The 15,559-nt window shown below is 52.9% G+C and overlaps 1 protein-coding gene across 1 annotated transcript; it reads left to right on the top strand.

Moving 5' to 3' along the window:
- Positions 1-1,617: 1,617 nt before the first annotated feature.
- SLC4A9 (solute carrier family 4 member 9) lies at positions 1,618-13,943 on the top strand. The gene is given in 25 exon segments (XM_060006892.1): positions 1,618-1,832; positions 2,186-2,242; positions 2,244-2,347; positions 2,627-2,674; positions 2,677-2,724; positions 3,160-3,215; positions 3,368-3,525; positions 3,781-3,793; positions 3,795-3,869; positions 4,227-4,381; positions 4,747-4,878; positions 5,027-5,192; positions 5,367-5,500; positions 5,666-5,922; positions 7,198-7,256; position 7,294; positions 7,470-7,657; positions 7,783-7,896; positions 9,114-9,275; positions 9,422-9,600; positions 10,539-10,609; positions 12,485-12,555; positions 12,815-12,988; positions 13,394-13,546; positions 13,890-13,943. Coding segments are annotated over 25 exon segments (2,844 nt in total).
- The last annotated feature ends 1,616 nt before the right edge of the window (positions 13,944-15,559 follow it).

Here is a 15,559-nt window from a genome sequence, read left to right as displayed (position 1 = left end):
CAGTTCCCAGCCCCTCCCTTCCTATGACCTCATTGAACAAGTATTTATTGAGTGCCACCAGGTGCTCTAGGGGCAGTGGTGAAGAAGATAGATAAAATACCTGCTCCGTGGAAGGTACATTCCAGTGTGTGTGTGTGTGTGTGTGTGTGTGTGTGTGTGTGTGTGTGTAGGGGCAGGCAATAAACGATTAAAAAAATAAATAAACAAGGCAGTTACTAGTAGTGATAATTGCCAGAAAGAAAATAAAACAGAGAAATGTGATGGAGAAACTTAGGACTCCATGAGTAGGTAATATCTAAGATGAGACGTAGGTGACAGGGATCCAGTCCTGTGAAGATCTGGGGTAAAAGCCTTCCCTGCAGAGAGAAGAGCCACTGCAAAGACCCTCAGGCAGGAACAGGCTTCACATAAGAGAGGGAGGCCAGTGTGGCTGGAAAGGAGTGAGCAAGGACAGAACGGTATGAGAGTCCATCAGGGAGGCAGGAGGGCTGGAGTCAGACTATAGATCAGATCTTATAGACCATGACAGAGTTCGATTATTCTTCTAAGAGTAATGAGAATGTATTGGGTGGGTTTTGAGCAGAAGAGTTATATGGCTTGATTGCCTTTTAAAAGAACCTCTATGTTTGAGTGAAATGGAAATGTATTTAAAAAAATAAAAATAAAAATAAAAATAAATGAGGGCCCCTATGGCTGCTGTGTGGAGAATGGAAGAGTGGAAGCAGAGAGATCACCGTAAAAGGTTAGAAAGCTATTGAAATAATTCGGGTGAGACATGATGGCAGCTTGGAACAGGGTGACCATTTTGAAGTGGGGAGATGTGGTGGAATTCCAGAACTGCTTTGAAGGTAGAGCCAACAGGACTTGCTAATAGACCACGTTCTCCCTTGCACATCTAGTGCCAGGAACTCCTCCACACGCACACCCTAGCTGGCTCCTCCATCCTCACAGCGGGGCTGAGTTAGAGAGGCGGACCCCAGGCACACAGCTAAATTAGGAAGTTTCCAGGTGTTGTTGGACAAAGGAATTTAAGACTCAGGCATCTGTTCTTCATGAACTGCCTCCACCTTCCATCATCAGCCCATTTAGTGGGCAGGGCCTCTGCCTGCTATCTCCCTTCTCCCTTAGCCTGCTTGACTTCTATAGACCCAGTTATTTATTAGGTCTCTGTTTGTCCAAATGAGTGCCCTCAGGGTGTGTTGGTGACACTCAAAACAGTCCACGGTATCTGGTGTTTGTATTTGATGCAGAGTAGTGGGTAGTATAATCTGGGGGTCAGTCCTAAGACCTAAGCCAGTGATATATTCCTGTTAATTTACACAAAATGCAGTGGGGTCAGACCGGATCCCACAGGAAATGCGCACCACCATTTTGCCCCAGGTTGGGCATTTCTGGAGAGCCTGGGAAAGGTCAAGCTAGCCTCACACTCTCAGGCTGGCAGAAAATGGGGAAAACAAGCAGGGGAGGAGGTGACTGGTTGGCTCTGGAGTCAGTAGGCCTTGCTGTTTGTGTTGTGCTGCATGCGGGGTGCATTATAAATGCAGCCAGCCAGCGGGCCCCTGGCCTCAGAACCTAGGAACACACCCGTCCCTGAGAGTCTGTGCAAGCCTCACCGAGATGAAGCTGCCAGACCAGGAGGAGTTTGAAGTCTCCAGTGCTTGTGAAAATATACCCACAGGAGAGCTGGACAGTGGCCCTGGCTCTGGCCCCAGCCCTGACGGCCCCTTAGACACAGACAGCAGGGAACAGGGGGTACCCAAGGACCCTCTGCCTTTCATTCAGCTGAATGAGCTGCTGGGCTGGCCCCAGGCACTGGAGTGGAGAGAGACAGGCAGATGAGTGGGACCCAGGCCAGTTTTACGGGGCCCTTCCCCTTCCCCCACTGGTGCCTCCTCCATGACTCCCAGCTCTTCCTATGTGTGGCATGGTATTCTCACCCCCAATCAGGAGCTCCTTCCTGTGTTCCCCATTTCAGACCCTCACCCTCTATGGTGCTCAGCCTTCCCTGCAGTCTGGTTTTGAGTTCCCCAAGACCCAAGATGAAGGCTGACTGCCCGGGAGGGGCATACTCTGTACCACTGGGCCCGCAACTTCCCCACTGTCTCACTTTCCCTGGCTCTCCTGTGTCCCCACTACTGAACCTGGGAGAGATGCCCTCAGTAACATTGTCTGCCCCTCTTCACCACAGGTGGCTGCTGTTTGAGGAGAAGTTGGAAGTGGGTGCAGGCAGGTGGAGCGCCCCCTGTGCCCACCGTGACACTGCCCAGCCTCCAGAAGCTCTGCAGCCTGATGGCCAAGGGCCTTGTCCTGCTGGACTGTCCAGCTCAGAGCCTCCTGGAGCTCGCGGGTATGCTGCGACCCTTTGCTGGGAGGGCCTGGGCATCCATGCCATTTCTATAAGATTTCCCCCACAAAGTTTTGGAATTCTCCAGAGCCCACCCCGCCCCACCCTGGGGGATTACCCATCCCTGTCACAGGGGACAGATAGAAATGCAGAGTGAAGAGAAAGTTCACTGGCATTCCCTAGACTCTCAGAAGGGAAAGGGACCTGAGCAGAGGGCAAAGGGGAGAGTTCAGGGGCAGGGAGTTCGCAGGAAAGGGTGGGAGCCCCACCTCTGTTCTCCAGAGCAGGTGACCAGAGCGGAGTCGCTGAGCCCAGAGCTGAGAGGGCAGCTGAGAGACCCCCACACCTCATCCAGACCACAGGCACCAGCCCCTGCTGAGGTGAGAGGCCCCTCCCTGGGCCCAAGACCAAAAACCCTGGGGTGGGAGGGTCCCAGATCTCCCCTGCACCTTCCTGGACCAAGAGTGGCCTAACCTCAGCTTGGACCTCAACCCAGGACTCATGAGTGAGAAGAAGCTGGGGTAGTAGTGAGGGGAGAAGAATGGAGGGGCTAGAATCACCACAGCCAGAGCTCTGTGAAGGGATGTTCTTGGTAGGCACTGTGCCAGAGGTCCACGCACAGTATCTTACTTAATCTTCACAACCACCCTGGGAGGTAATACCACAATTATCCCCATTTTAGTGATGAGAAAACTGAGGAGCAGAGGGGGAAGTTGTGCTCCAGTTTTCACAATTTGGCAAAGCTGGTCAGGGAGCCCTGGTAGATCCACCCCAAAAGCCTGTGCTCGTAATCACCGCATAATCCTGTTTTGTAGGAGCTGCTCGTCCAAGAGAGGCTTCTTACGAGGAGGAAGCCCCCCTGAAGGGACAGGTTTGTGGCACTTCCTTGGGCAGCGCTGGGAGAGGAGTTAGGGATTAACAGAGGTCCACCCTCCACTGGACGACTCCTCAGTCAAGATCCTGCCAACATCCCCTTCCCTGAATAACCTTTCATCCTCTGTGTCTCCTTGAACCCCAACCCAGTATCAGAACCCTCTGAGACAGAAGCTCCCACCAGGGGCTGAAGCAGGGTCTGTGCTGGCAGGAGAGCTCGGCTTCCTGGAACAGCCAGTGGGGGTCTTTGTGCGACTGCGGGATCCAGTGGTTCTGGGGCCCCTTACTGAGGTGCCCCTCCCCAGCAGGTGAGGCTGCTGAGTGGGGGTTGGATATCCTGGAGCCCAGAGAAGGCCTTTACCTGCGAGGGGATTAGCAGGTTCTTGGGTCCAGTTCTCTGGGGGTGGGGATGGGGACTGGTACTCAGGGAGGGGTGGCAGTCAGCGCTGCAAAGAAGGTGTGCACAGGAGTGTGTATAGGGGGTTGGTAGTGAGGTCAGAGGCAAGGGCTGCCCTATGAGATAGCAGCCTCTGACTCTCTCTGGGACCTGGTTCCTTCCTCAGGTTTTTCTGCCTTCCTCCTTGGCCCTCCCACACAGGGAAGGGGCCACCATGAGATGGGCCAGGCAGTGGCCATCCTCCTCAGTGACCCGGTGAGCTGGGCAGGCACGTGTGTGTCTCTGTGTGTGTGTATACGTGTGTGCGCGCTTGTGTCAGTGAGTATATGGACTCTCTACGTGTGATCAGTACAGCAGTGAAGCAGAGTGTGGCTTCATGTCTGTGAGTATGAGGACTGAAGTTCCCTTGGCTACCACCACACCTCCACCCCTTACCTAGCACAGGGCTGGCACACAGGAGGCACCCACAGATACTCACTGAATGCATGCATGCGTGAATAAATGCTTGAATGACTCGTCTGCCTATGTGACTTGTGTCTAGTTTTGAAACTGTGAAAATGCATGTAAGGGTGCAGATCTGTATTTAGTGCCCCTCTGTGCCCCTATCCCCAGCAATTCCAGTGGTCAGTTCGGTGGGCCACCAACTTTCATGACCTTCTGGCAGCCCTGGATGCTTTCCTAGAGGAGGTGACAGTGCTCCCTCTAGGTCGATGGGACCCAACAGCTCAGATTACCCCGCCTAAATGTCTGCCTTCTGAGAACAAAAGGTATCTGGGGGTCATCATGCCATGGAGATCCTTCCCCAAAGGCCTTGGGTCCAGTTCCACTGTTGAGGAGGGGCAGTGGGGTAGGGGAGGGGACAGGAAAGGAGCAGACCTGAGTTCTGCTGGACCACTCTGTCGCTGTGAGACCTGGAACCTTCCCCTGCCGGAGCCTGGCTTTCACTCTTGTTAGAAGGTCAGAATGTGATCTGGACCTTGTTGAAATGAGGCCCGGGTCTCCGCGGTCAGAGCCGCGCCCCCAGCCAGCAGAGACACGAGCCGCCGCCAGGGGGCAGGGTGCTGCGAACTCCGGCGCCGAGTTGTGGTCTGATCGGGGATCCTCAGCCAACTCGGGTTCCCCTTGTCCTCAGGCTCCCCTCGCAACTGTGGGAGCCCAAGAGTCCCTCTGCCCGGCGAAGGACCCCGGCTGAGGACAGGCACGGCCGCGGGCCGCACGTGGCCAGCCCGGAGTTGCGGCGGACTGGCAGGGGTGGAGAGCTGGGGTGGGAGCGAGGGTAGCTGTCCTGGGCGGGGAGAGGAGTCACACGGGCCCCGAGGTGTGCGCTCACTGTGGGGGGGCGGGGGAGGCTCACCTGGCCCCAGGGACGTGGGATGCGGGAACCTGGATCACTGATGACCCACGGGCGGGAGGCTCCTTGTCCAGGACGTGCGCCAGAAGGCCTCGTGGTACCCCAAAGACTTCTTGGACGCCCTGCACCCCCAGTGCTTCTCGGCCGTGCTCTACATTTACCTGGTTACCGTCACTAACGCCATCACTTTCGGGGGTCTGCTGGGAGAAGCCACCGACGGTGCTCAGGTGGGGGGCGGAGGTGGGCGTGTGGGGAGTAGGCGTAGCTTTGGTGTTCCACCAGCCATGCCCTTCCCCCTCCTCTGGGTCTATGGCTGGGCTGAGGAGACTCCTCGGAAGCTTGGGTTCCTAGGCTGAGGAATCCAGGGTCCTGTGCTGACAGGGCCCACTGTTGGCTTCTATGGGGTGCTGGAAAGCTTCCCGGGCACGGCACTGACTGGAGCTGCCTTCTGCCTGATGGCCAGCCAGCCCCTCACCATCCTCAGCAGCACCGGGCCAGTGCTAGTCTTTGAACACCTGCTCTTCTCCTTCAGCAGGTAGGAGAACTCCCCCACCTCACCTGACCCTCACTAGCACACCCTCAGCCTGGTCTCAGCTGGGTCAATAGGGGAGGGTGGAAACTGGCTCCAGGGGCACCTGACCTGGATTAGGTTGGGAGCAGAATGGGCACTTCCAAGCCCTGCCTGTCTCTCATCCCCCAGAGATCACAGCCTGGACTACCTGCCCTTCTGCCTGTGGGTGGGCATCTGGGTGGCCACCTTCTGCCTGGTGCTGGTGGCCACGGAGGCCAGCGTGCTGGTGCGCTACTTTACCCACTTCACCGAGGAAGGCTTCTGTGCTCTTATCAGCCTCGTCTTCATTTATGATGCCATGGGCAAAATGCTGACCTTGACCCATGCCTATCCCATCCAGAGACCTGGCTCTCCTGCCTATGGCTGCCAGTACACAGACCCAGGAGGTGGGCGAGGAAAATAGGGAGCTTGGCTTTAAAATAAGGGAGGATGCAGGAAGGGTTGTCCCCGTACTGTCCCCCTTAGTTAAGTTCAGCAAAATGCTGAGTACTTACCCAGTAACCAGCAGCACTCTTCCCTATTCTGGTTCTGAGTCAGATGAAAACTAAGTCAACAGAGCAGACCCAATATCTTTATTTCTGCCAGTGCGGAGAGAAGAACATTGTTGTATCTATGGGTATGGGCTTCCTAATGATGAAACCAAAATTGGATCAACTTACCCACCCAGTCATGGTTGCACTGGACAGGGACTGTCTCACCCTAGAGGAGCAGAGCTAAATGCACGCAGGGTGCAGGCAGCTTACTCCCCAGAGAGGGAGAGGAAGGGGCAGGGCCAGGCATGCCCAGCTTCTTCTCCCAAACTCACCAATCAAATAAATCACTGCTCTTCTCCTGGGCCAAGTTACTGACTGGGTGGAGAGGAGCTTGGAGTATTACACTTGCACATTTCCCTCCACATGGACCAGGATTGAGGAAGACGTGTCCTCTCAAGAGTTCCAGACTCTGTACTAGGCATGAACAAGACTAATTCTGGCCCCAGTGGAAACACACAGATTTGTGTGCTCATCCATTTGTTGGGTGTCTGCCCTGTGCCAGGCACTTGGGTTACAGATAGGTAGGGAATTTGAAGCGACAAGGGCATGAGGCAATTTCCTGAGGACAGACTTGGTAGTGATCAGAGTCAGCAGACAGATGAGTCAGAACTAAGAACTGTCTGGTTCAGCTGGACCAGTGAAATTAGGCTCCTGATTTGGGCTAGAGAAGGTTCCAGGGGAGGAAAAATCATCTGAATTCTTTTTTTATTTTTTTAAATAAATGTATTTATTTTAGTTATTTTTTATTTATTTATTTTTGGCTGCGTTGGGTCTTCGTTGCTGCGCGTGTGCTTTCTCTAGTTGCGGCGAGCGGGGGCTACTCTTTGTTGCGGTGCGTGGGCTTCTCATTGCGGTGGCTTCTCTTGTTGTGGAGCATGGGCTCTAGGTGCGCAGGCTTCAGTAGTTGTGGCTCACGGGCTCAGTAGTTGTGCCTTGCAGGCTCAGTAGTTGTGGCTCGCAGGCTCTAGAGTGCAGTTTCAGTAGTTGTGGCACATGGGCTTAGTTGCTCTGCGGCATGTGGGATCTTCCCAGACCAGGGATCAAACCTGGGTCCCCTGCACTGGCAGGCAGATTCTTAACCATTGTGCCACCAGGGAAGTCCCCACCTGAATTTTTCTCTCCTTCCAGGAAATGAGTCTCAGTGGACAAGCACAAAGCCAAAAGACAGAGATGATATCTTCAGCGTGGTGAGGGCCTATTCCTGGGAGGGCCCGGGAAAGAAAGGGTGGAGACCAAAGAAGTCAGTAGTTCCAGGCTCTTCCCACCCCTCATAGGTCACTGAGGCCCAGCCATTTGCTATGGTTGCAGATCTCCTATCTTGTGTACTCAGTCTCAGTGGACATCAGTGGACATTTATTTCACTGCCCATAACCCCATCCAGGACCACCTCTCCACACAAGACCTAGGCCTGGTCAATGCATCCTTGCTGTCCCCACCTGAGTGTGCCCGGCAGGGAGGCCATCCTCATGGGCCTGGCTGTCATACAGTCCCAGACATTGCCTTCTTCTCCATTCTCTTCTTCGTTACTTCCTTCCTCTTTGCCATGGCCCTCAAGCACGTAAAGACCAGCTGCTTCTTCCCCTCCATGGTAAGTGTCACCTCTCTTTCTGTGGGAGAGAACTGGCTCTTGGCCTTGGGCCCTGTCTGCAAATGGGAAAGGGGGCAGAAGGAAGGGGATGGTGGCCTGAACCTGAGTGTCTGCTGGGTGGCCAGGTGTGCAAAATGCTGGGTGACTTCTTCTCAGTCCTGGCCATCCTCCTGGGCTGTGGCCTCGATGCCTTCCTGGGCCTACCCACGCCGAAGCTCACGGTGCCCAGAGAGTTCTAGGTGAGACCTGGGAGTGGAGGGCAGAGGGCAAAGCAGGGCCAACAGAAAGGACCCTAGAGGAGGAAGATGAATAGATCCCATACTTCTTCTCTAGTCTTCTGTTTTCTCACTCATAAAATAGAAATAGTATAATAATGGTCTCAGAGTTGTTGTGAGGACACATCGTGTGCCAGACACATAGCAAGCACAGAATAGGTAGCTACTATTATAGGTAAGGGGTTAAAAGAATGGGTTCTGGTCAGCCAGCCCTAGGTCTGAGTTCCACTTCTGTCACTTCCTAGCTGTGTGACTTAGGGAAGTTAACCCGCATTCTGAGCCTCAATTTCTTCATCTATAAAATGGAAATAATAAACTACCATAGTTTCTACGTCATAGGTTGTTTTGAGATTCACAGAAGATCATAGTGCATAGCACTATCGCATTTCTGGGACTGGCACATACCAAGACCTCAATAAATGCTAGCTATTGTTGTTACATGTTCTCCCTACTCTTGGCATGGCCCTACCCACTACACTACTCCCCAAATTCTTCTTGGCACCCACGATTGCCTGCTCTGATCCAGTAAAGCTGGAGCTCCCTGCCCAGGGCATGACAGTACACAGGACAAGGCTCAGCACTGACTTAGCACCTAAACTTTGCCTGTGCATTTGGAGACTTCCCCTCCAGCTTCGCTCACGGCAGGAGAGCACGGGGGCTCCAACTGAGGCAGCCTCAGGGGCTCAGAACCCAAGGCAGCAACTGGGGCCCTCCCCCGCAGGAGACGCTTGTAATCAGGGCAGACTCAGACACACCCAGCCCTGCCCCTGCCCCAGATCAAGGCAGGTGTGAACCTGAGTTGCCCAGCGCTGGATGGGGGTGCGGGGTGCCTAGGGAGAAGCTCTCTGTACATCAAGAAGTGTGGGCGGGCCTCCTCCACTACCTCCTCCTCTTGCAGGGAGGGAAGGACCCTGAGAACCAAAGTCCAAAGCCCCTAGCTCCAGCCCAGCCCCTAGGCTGGTCCCCCCTCCTTCTGCCCTCTGCCATCCTTGCACTGGGATGCTTTGAACCAGCTGTGCACATACAGACTGCTCCCACCTAGCATTCAGTGTCTTAGAGCATGCGGGGAGGGGGGGGGAGGATGAGGGGGGGAGCTGTGGAAGAGTGCCAAGGCTGGAGTGTGCAGGTGAGGTGCTCTTGAGATACCCTCTCCAACCTGTCCACGGACTGCCCTTCCCTAGCCCACACTACCTGGACATGGCTGGCTAGTGTTACCTTTTGGAGCCAACCCCTGGTGGCTGAGTGTGGCAGCCGCCCTGCCTGCCCTGCTATTGTCTATCCTCATCTTCATGGACCAGCAGATCACAGGGGTCATCCTCAACCGCACTGAATATAGACTGCGGGTAAGGCCTGCTGGGTAAGACCCTAGGTCCCTAGCCCAAGGACAGGAGCTCCAGAGTGGGGTCCAGGCTCCCCCTTTCCCACCCCAGAGGACAGAGGGCCCAGATCTGGGCTAGCTTCATCCTCATTGCCCCACCGCTATCTGCAGAAGGGGGCTGGCTTCCACCTGGACCTCCTCTGTGTGTCCGTGCTGATGCTGCTTACATCAGCTCTTGGGCTGCCCTGGTATGTCTCAGCCACTGTCATCTCCCTGGCCCACATGGACAGTCTTTGGAGAGAAAGCAGAGCCTGTGTCCCAGGGGAGGCTCCCAGCTTCCTGGGCATCAGGTGAGGCCAGTATTCAGGAGGCTGGAATGAGACGTGGGCAGCAAGGTGGGGTATTGGGTACAGGGCAGAGTTATTTGGGCAGCTTAAATTGTAAGCTGGTGGGCTTCCCTGGTGGCGCAGTGGTTTAGAGTCCGCCTGCCGATGCAGGGGACACGAGTTCGTGCCCCAGTCCGGGAAGATCCCACATGCCGCGGAGCGGCTGGGCCCGTGCGCCATGGCCGCCGAGCCTGTGCGTCCGGAGCCTGTGCTCCTCAACGGGAGAGACCACAGCAGTGAGATGCCCACGTACCGCAAAGAAAAAAAAAAAAAAGGTAAGCTGGTGACTCCAGAGGGCTCTCTCACTGCCCCATGAGCGCTGCTGTGGGGTGAATGGGTGGGTTCTGGGCTCTGAGGTGGGTGAGTCAGGTCTTCCCCTCTCCTCCTTCAGCCATGAGACTGGGAGGGGCCTCCAGAGGAGCATCATGGATATGAGTGTGGAAGCAGCCAGGGCTGAGCAAGGATGAGGTGCTACCTAATAATCCCCACTCAGTGTAGAAGCACCTCATTGATATTACAAAGTAACCATCACAAAAACAATTTTGTTGGAAACACAGTCTAACTGTCGAAAGTATGTGAAATCAACTTTGCAAATTATGAAGTAGAAGTTTTTATGTTAGTATAAAAATTGCTAATTTTCCATCAAAATAAAAGATAAAAACAAAGAGCAGCCCTGAGCTAGAGCTGCTGAAGAGGACTGGGACCCCCGTATTGAAGTGACCTGTCCCTTCCTCTCTGCCAACTTTTCACACCAAGCTAAGGTCCCCTCCCTGCCAGGTTACTGTCGAGGGATCCCTCCGCTTCCCTCCTGCCAGGGTCTGTTGTGATGTTTGGCCAGCGTGCCCAGCCTGGGCACCCTAGGGGCTCTCCCAGACCCTAGCTAACTCCTCCTTTCCCCACAGAGAGCAGAGGCCGACGGGCCTGGCGGTGTTCATCCTCACAAGAATCTCCATCTTCCTGGCACCTATACTCAAGGCACCTTAGTCAGACAAGCCAGCATCGGGGGCAGGGCAGTAATAATAATAAATATAGGAAGAACTGACATTGGCTGAACATTTACCACATGCTGGGCACTGTGTTAAGTTTTCTCCATACATAGTCTCATTTAATCCTCACATTACCGCTGAGAGGCATACGCACTTTAAAAACGAGGAACCTGAAGGTTAAAGAGGTTAAGGAGCTTACAAGAGACCACCAAGAGACCTAGTTTCTCAGATCTATCTGAGAACCCAAACTCTGACCCAGTAGGCTTTCTACCCAGTGGAGCAGGGTGCAGACATGCCACCATCCCCAGGGCCCAAGCACTACCCTTGCTCCAGACTCTCAATGAGCCTTAGACTAAGAGTGTGATCATCACAACCCAGAAAAACTTGGAGGCAAAACCCCTTCACTTCTCCCTCACCAGATGTTTATAAACACCTATTGTGTACAAGGCTCTGCGAGGCACCTGGGAGAAGAGGGTGGGGAGGGGAGTAATATTGAAGAAGAATATGGAACCAAGCCCCTGTCAGCAACACATACACATGAATAAAAATTAAGCAACAAGTAACAGCAGAAAGGTTCAACAAGCCAAGACAGCAAAGCAGTCAAGGAGGATGTGGAGAATGGTCACACCAATTCACAGGCAGGACGACAAGAGGTTAGCGGAGGGAAAGGTTATGGAGGCTGGGTGAGAGGAGAGTAGTTGAAAGAGCCAGATGGACCGGATCAGCCGCTGACTAACTAGGTGACTCTCATTCAGCAGATTTTTACCGAGCATAAGCCATGTGCCAAGCACTGTTCGAGGGACTGGGGATATAGTGGTGATCAAAACAGATCATCCATATCTTGCATTCTGGTGAGAGGAGACAGATAAAAACAATTAAAGCTATAAACTAGGATAATTTCAGATAGTGGTAACTTCTACGAAAAATAAAAGAGGATAAGGTGATTAAGAGCACCAGGGGTCTACTTTATTTATTTATTTATTTATAAATTTATTTAATTTTTGGCTGCATTGGGTCTTCGTTGCTGTGTGCAGGCTTTCTCTAGTTGCGGCGAGCAGAGGCTACTCTTCATTGTGGTATGTGGGCTTCTCATTGCGGTGGCTTCTCTTTTTGCAGAGCATGGGCTCTAGGCACACGGGCTTCAGTAGTTGTGGCACATGGGCTCCGTAGTTGTGGCTCGCGGGCTCTAGAGGGCAGGCTCAGTAGTTGTGGCACACAGGCTTAGTTGCTCTGTGGCATGTGGGATCTTCCCGGACCAGGGCTCGAACCCATGTCCCCTGCATTGGCATGTGGATTCTTAACCACTCAGCCACCAGGGAAGTCCCCAGGGGTCTACTTTAGATTGGCTGGTTTCTGGGGTGTCATGACATGAGTAGTGAGAAGCGTGAGTAGTGAGAGGGATGTCAGGGAAGAGCATTTTAGGTGGAGGGAATAGGGAATTCTCTGGCAGTCCAGGTTTAATCCCTGGTCGGGGGGAAAAAAAGAGAAACATAAGTGGAGGGAATAGCAAAGCAAAAGGCCTTGCAAGGGGTAGAAGTAAATTTGGACATAGTGAGGAAAGGAAAGGGGGCCAGTATAGCAGGAACAGAGAGAGCAGAGAGGAATGTGAGAGAGAAGAGTGGTAAGAGAGGTAATGGGCAAGTTACTTAGCCTCTCTGAAATCCAGTTTCTTGATCTGTAAAATGGAGAAAATTATAGAATTTACTCCATCTGATTGATGTGAAGCTTCAATGAAAGCAGGCAATACAAAGTGGGTAGCTTACATGCTGGAGGCTGGAGGCTGGGGTTGGAGCCTGGGGGGGTGGGTATCTGGGCAGCTGGCAGAGGTGAACTACTTTGCCAGCTCTCCACTTCTCTCTACCAATTCATCCCAATGCCTCTGCTCTATGGCATCTTCCTATACATGGGGGTGACAGCAATTAGCAGCATCCAGGTGAGTCCATTAAAATCACCAAGTAACCCCACTCTTCTCCTTTTCTTTCCCGCTGGTACCTCCTGCCTGCATTTGCCAATTCCCCTCCTCTCCTCTTTTCCTGCCTCTCCTGGCCATAGGGACTCTGCTGCCACGCTGTGGTTGGGGAGGGGACCAAGGGAGCCTTCTGACCATTCCCAACGCTGGGCTTGGATAGCTAACAGTGACACCCTCCAGGCTACCTGAGTACACTGCTTTCCTCCTCCTCTTGTTCCCCCAGTTCACGAAGAGGGTGCAGCTATTATTGATGCCAGCAAAGCACCAGCCGGACCTTCTGCTCTTGGGGCATGTGCCTCTGAGGAGGGTCCAGTTCTTCACAGCCATCCAACTTGCCTGCCTGGGTCTGCTTTGGATAATCAAGTCTACCCCTGCAGCCATCATCTTCCTCCTCATGGTTACTCGGGGCAGAGTTGGGTGGTGTCCTGATGGCTCCCAGGACACTCAGCCTGAGAGGGTGGCCAAGGCCTGAATGAGAGGAAGAATCTACCCTCTGTCACTTGCCTTGGCTGTGCCTGGTTGGGAATCCTAGGACAAAGAAAGATGGCCAAGAGATGACTACAGATGGGCTAGACCTGGGATACCTGGTTCAATTCCTTTCCCAATCTCTTTGGGCTGATCAGCCACAGGTAGGGATATAAAGCCCAGAAGAAAACTGAAGACCTGGGAGAGGCAAGGCTGGCACTTTTGTTACTCAGTAAGGTGATAATGTAAGTGGCTTCTGGCTTTGTTCTTACTCACTGAGGAAGTTAAGAGCCATGGCTATTGCTGACAGCCCTTGGCTTTGTTTCTATCCCTGCAGTTGCTAGACCTGGTGGGGGTCCGAAAAGCATTGGAGTGGGTCTTCTCACCACAGGCACTCCTCTGGCTGGATGAGCCGATGCCAGAGGAGAGAAGCATCACTGAGAAGGAGCTGGAGCCAGAGTACTCATTCAGTGGAAGTGACAATGAAGATGTGAGCTCCAGGATGGGCCCTCTCAGGAGAACAGGGCAGGGGTGTGGGAGAGAGGTCTTCTCCAGCAGTTGCCCCTAAAGTGTAATATCTCTGTTAAGTCTGAAGATCTGATCAACACAATCATTCCTCTTTGTTCTGTATTAACATAGGCACACTGAAGGAGCGAGGGAAATTTTTTCTTCATATAAGCCCAGGGTGGGTGGAAAGGCCTGGGGACAAAGTCCTGATCTTTGTCTTAATGTGGGTTTATATCCTTTCACTCTCTGGGTTCCTTTTTCTCTGCTATCTGTCTCAGTCTTTTGTCTTTCTGTTCCCAACTCATCTTGGGATCTCTGTTCCATAGTCAGAGCTGATGTATCAGCCATAGGCTCCGGAAATCAACATCTCTGTGAATTAGCTGGTATGGAGTTGGGGCTCCAGGAAACTGAGCGTGAGGTAAGGGTGTGAGGAAAATGCTCCTGGTGTTGAGGATGGGGAGGTGCGGGCTCAGACCTTGGAAAGCTCCAGTGTGCTGAACAGCCCTGTTTTCTCTACATGCTCCAGTCCCTCCTGAACCCCCTAGTGGGGGAGGGGGTAGCAGAGTCTCTCCAGAGGAAAGAAGGAAACAAGCGAGGGTTCATGGGCTTGGCTCCCTGTGGCACTGAAGTCTGGCCAGTAGAGGGAGCTCAAGCTCACACCAAACTGGAAGGGATGGGAGGTGGGGAAGGGGAGGGCACAATGATAAAAGAATGGGAAGGAGCAGGGAGGAGAGGAAGGGAGGATAAAGCCTCCTGCAGCTTTCTTTGCCTTGGAGGCTCCTCCCATAGGCTGCTTAGAACCACACTCCAGACAAGTGGAAAGATTCTTTGTCACTTGCCCTCTCTGCCTTTCCTTCATTTTATTCATCCATTTATCAAAACGTTTTCTGAGTACTTTTGGAGTATCCAGGTACTAGAGATACACAGTGGTAAGATAGTCATGGTCCCTGACCTCAGGAAGTTAAAATTCCAGTGGGAAAGACAACTGTTAGAGTGGGATAGTGCTGGCTAAGGGAGGGAGAGGCTGTGGCAGCAGAGAGGCCTCCGATCTCTTCTTGGAGGGTGGTGAATGTACAGTGGTGGGAGTTGGGTAGGGCTTCCAAGAGGAAGTGGTCCATAATTTGAAATCTGAAGAATGAACAGAAGCTAGCCAGGATAAGATGGAGGGAAAACGTTCTAGACAAAGGGTACAGTACCTGCAAAAGCCTGGAATTTTTTCCCTTGATGAAATGAACTCTTTGGGGCTCCACCTCGCCATGTCTCTCCAAGCCCAAGAGCCCGAGTCCCCACCAGTTGCAATGGAAAATTCTGGGGGCTGGAGGGAGACAGGGAAAATCACGGGATGGCCCAGAACAAGATCTCCTGAGCTCTCCTTATCCCCTATCACGGCTTGGCTCTGTTCTTTGCCTTGTTGTGTAGTCCTTGCTCTGACCCCACTATGTCTTCTCTCTGTTCACAGGTATTTACTCAGGAAGTCAGGACATTGTTGGCCTTTGGCTTAACTGCCAGATGCTCAGTCGGCTGGGAACCTGGAACGTTGGGGCAGGACTGGAAGGCAGCTGGCCAAGACCTCATTCACTCTCCTGAGCCGGGGGTGGAGAATGGCAGGGGACGAGCAGGTTTGCTTTGTGGTTGGGAAAGTCTGGTAAGCCAGAGGGACTGACCAGACCCCATTCACTCTTTACACCCCATTGAAGGAACCTAAGTCTAGCAGCCCTTCCCATTTTGAAACTTCTGTCCTCACAAATTCTCTTTTGTACAGTCAGGGTGTTGTCAGGGAACTCTTTTCAGTTTGCAAAAGGGAAAAAAAGTCCCTCTTTCCAGAAAAGTATTTCTCTATTTTAAACAGTTTTTTTACACATATAAAAATAAACTTTAGTTTTTTGACCACAAAAGTGAATGAGATTATTGCAAAATATTGGAACACTCCAGAATGTATAATTTTGAAATGGAAATCATCCCAGAGGTAGCCAGTGTTCACATTTTAGTGTATATT

This window comes from Delphinus delphis, chromosome 3, assembly GCF_949987515.2.
Source record: "Delphinus delphis chromosome 3, mDelDel1.2, whole genome shotgun sequence".
NCBI lineage: Eukaryota > Metazoa > Chordata > Mammalia > Artiodactyla > Delphinidae > Delphinus > Delphinus delphis.
The sequence above is the reverse complement of the archived record's forward strand: the minus strand, read 5'-3'. Positions and strand labels throughout refer to the sequence as shown.